Source organism: Diaphorina citri, unplaced genomic scaffold, assembly GCF_000475195.1.
Source record: "Diaphorina citri unplaced genomic scaffold, Diaci psyllid genome assembly version 1.1 scaffold7899, whole genome shotgun sequence".
Taxonomy (NCBI): domain Eukaryota; kingdom Metazoa; phylum Arthropoda; class Insecta; order Hemiptera; family Psyllidae; genus Diaphorina; species Diaphorina citri.
This window is the reverse complement of record NW_007385275.1, coordinates 1-3,211: the sequence shown is the minus strand read 5'-3', so window position 1 is coordinate 3,211 and position 3,211 is coordinate 1. Positions and strand designations below refer to the sequence as shown.

The following is a 3,211-nucleotide window of genomic DNA, read 5'->3' as shown; positions in this document are numbered from 1 at the left end:
CAAAGTGCACGATAACATGATTCACCTAGGGCTTCGCCACTACAAGTGTAATGTGTGCAATAGGTCCTTCCCGAATAATACCGCTTTGAAAGAACATTTATCGGAACATGTGGGGGCGTTCATCTGTGAAACGTGCGGTAAATCATTCACTCGCAATTCCACTCTAAGTATGCATCGCATCGTCCACATAGAGCCACCAAAACACGAGTGTTGTGTGTGTAGTAAGAAATTTCATCGTCAGGATCAGCTCAATCGACATCTCGCCATACACAATCAGAACGCACGTCTGCATATGTGCGATATATGTCAGAAGAGTTTCAAAAGCAACTATGAGATGAAGCGGCATAGGCTATGTCATTCGGATGAGCGACCGTTCACCTGTGATATCTGTCAGTCGAGTTTCAAGTTTACCAAACATTTAAAAGTTCATATGAAAGCCCATTACAGTAAAGTCAAAGTAGAGCGACGTATTAAATGCGAAGAGACACCCCACTACTTGCATCATTACATAGGTGATAGGATAGCCACTTAATAGCATTAGTCTAATTCTTATTAACGTTCAAAGCTGTGTTTGTTTTGAGAGGAGATGATAGTATAACCCGAATGAAACCGCTTGGTGTTGCAGGTGGGCTTGCTGTGAATGCAATGCTAACTATGGCTCTCCTATGGAGCTTGCCTCTCACTGTATGGATCAGCACGAGGTGCCTTATGATGATACTGAGTGTACCCTATGTCACCGCCCTATGTATGAGGAGCATAGGTCTCAACAGGAGGTGGTGTATGACAGCATTCCACTGGAACAAGGCGAACAATACACGTGTAATATATGTGACGGGAACTTTACCAGGAAACAAAAGTTAATCACACATATAAGACGGCACCTGGCAACAAAGCAGCCGGACTTTGACAATCATGCTGTGTTTCAGTGTACAGAGTGTGATAAAGTATTTCCCATGAAAAGTTTATTGAAAAGTCATAGGCAACAAGTGCATGGTTTGAATTTTAAATCCTTCCGCGCTTACTTATGCTATGTTTGTGATGAAAAATTCAGCTTTGACAAGGAATATTTGACTCACATGAAAGCCTGTGCTCAGCTGGGTGATCAGATGGATTATCTATTTGATAAAGAAATGAAAGTAGAAAATTCGTTCACATGCTCGTTTTGCAAGGAAAACTTTATGAGTGAAGCCCTGGCCAAGTCGCATGTGATAAGTATTCACAATGGTCATGGCGAGGAGTTTATTCCCGCCTCAGCAGGGTCCTTGCATTGTGTGTTGTGCAACACCAAGTTCAAAACGATGCTACAACACGACACACACCTGTGTGGGGACACGGGAAAGTGTCAGTTGTGTAAGGTTCACTTTACAGAGTTGGGCTCTTTGTGGCGCCATATGTTTGATATACACAAGGATACTCAGCATACTTGTATGTTATGTTCTGTGTCCATACGCGATGAGAAAGATTTAGTGGAACATTTTCTACTCAGTCACAACATGATTTTGAAACTTGTGCCTAGTACTGACAAAGCGTTAAAGAGTAAGTGCCGTATTAAAGTTGACGGCAAAGAAAAGTTTCTGTGCAGGGAATGTCCGTCTGTCTTACAGACATTTTCCTCTCTGAAGCGTCACATGGCTTATGCACACTGTGAGGATACGCCGTATCCGTGTGATAAGTGCACAAAGGCGTTCAAAACCAAGACCAAGCTCAAAGTTCACTACAACTCTGTACATGAGAGAACTCGAAGTTATGACTGTCAGTTCTGTGGGAGAAGCTTTGCCATCTCATCCAATCTAACCAAACATCTTCGCACGCACACCGGTGAGAAACCTTACGTGTGTGACCAATGTGGGATGAACTTTGCTCAGTCCTCTAGTTTATATAGTCATAAGATAACGCATGCGCAGAATGCGTGCTACGTGTGTACGCACTGTGGTAAAGCATTCCTGCGTGTCTGGCAGCTCAGGAATCACAACAATCATGTCCATCAGGAAATGAACATCGCCAAGTCTCATGTGTGTGAGACGTGTGGTAAAGGATTCCGCTCACGCACTGAGATGCGGAAACATCAGGAAACTCATAATCCTATCCGCTCCTTTGCGTGTGAGCATTGTGACGCCGCGTTCACTGTCAAAAAATATCTTGTACAGCATTATAAGACGCACCGCCTAAGATAAAAAGCATCACTAGAACTTCTAACGTAGGTCTAACACGTGACGGGTATGTTATAAACACAAAGGCTACTTGCTGTGTTACAGGTACAGGTGTTGGACTTGCTGTACATGTAATGCAAAGTTTAACTCTAGCTCGGACCTAGCAAACCATCTGACTCTACACAGCAGCCTCTCCTCACTCTCCCTTGTGAGTGAACAGCAGCACCACCACCCATGTCCAATGTGTTATCAAACACTTGGAACTCACAATACTAGAAGTAGTGTCTCGTGTGCTGCTGCTTGTTATTATTGCGGCCAAACATTCCAAGACAAAGCTTTTGTCGAGTTGCATATTAAAATAGATCATGGTCAGGTTGTTTACGGTAATTCTCAACTGGTATGGTACGCTTGTAAAATGTGCAACAAATTGTATACGCAAAGTAAGTTTATCCTGCGACATATGCGCAGCGTACATAGTTTTCATACAAGTACGAATGGGGAAGAATATAGGATCCAATGTTTCCAGGATATTTCCTTCCTGTGTAAAGACTGTTCGAAGCCGTGTCTGTTCTCCAATACATGTCCAGATCACAGTGTACAACACATTTCCCCCAGTGAAGACTGCCGCCACTGTGAATCACATCCATGTCAAGTGTGTCACTGTGAGTTCTCCAACTGTAGCATGCTGTGGACACATATGTTTGGGATTCATAAGAAACAAACCCAATTCCTATGCAATCTATGTCCGCAGAAGAAGAAAAAGAAAATCCGATTCCCATCAGACATAGTTGTACACATGCGACAGAAACATGACAAGCTGTTGAGTCTGGAGAAGATATCGAGTAAAAAAGTAGAGAGGAACAAGACAAGTATTTATATTGAAGGTGTTCTCAAGCATCGGTGCTCTCATTGTAATGAAATCTTTGATCAAAGAGGAGACATTAGACGGCATTTGACGGAGGCACACAAGAATGTGAGAGATCGGTACGCGGAACGTAGTTACTCGTGTAGGTTATGTGGAGAGAAGTTCTCTCTGAAGAAACAGTTGCATGCACACAGTC

General features: G+C 43.1%; 3 protein-coding genes across 3 annotated transcripts; all 3 read left to right on the top strand.

Annotated features, from left to right (window-relative positions):
- The first annotated feature begins 16 nt into the window (after positions 1 to 16).
- On the top strand, positions 17 to 532 carry LOC103522315 (zinc finger and BTB domain-containing protein 41-like). The gene has a single exon (XM_017449004.1). The coding sequence runs from the start codon at positions 17 to 19 to the stop codon at positions 530 to 532; it is 516 nt and encodes a 171-aa protein (XP_017304493.1).
- A 90-nt stretch (positions 533 to 622) lies between these two features.
- LOC108254049 (gastrula zinc finger protein XlCGF26.1) lies at positions 623 to 2,779 on the top strand (the record flags this gene model as incomplete). The annotated part of the gene is given in 1 exon segment (XM_017449005.2): positions 623 to 2,779. A coding segment is annotated over 1 exon segment (1,509 nt). The 3' UTR covers positions 2,175 to 2,779.
- Positions 2,392 to 3,123, top strand: LOC103522314 (zinc finger Y-chromosomal protein 1-like; the record flags this gene model as incomplete). Its single annotated transcript, XM_008487419.2, has 1 exon — positions 2,392 to 3,123. A coding segment is annotated over exon 1 (732 nt), but the record flags the coding sequence as incomplete, so codon positions are not given.
- Between the last annotated feature and the right edge of the window lie 88 nt (positions 3,124 to 3,211).

Excerpts from the sequence above, each read along its gene's own strand:
- LOC103522315 (XM_017449004.1), top strand. The coding sequence starts at position 17 with ATGATTCACCTAGGGCTTCGCCACTACAAGTGTAATGTGTGCAATAGG.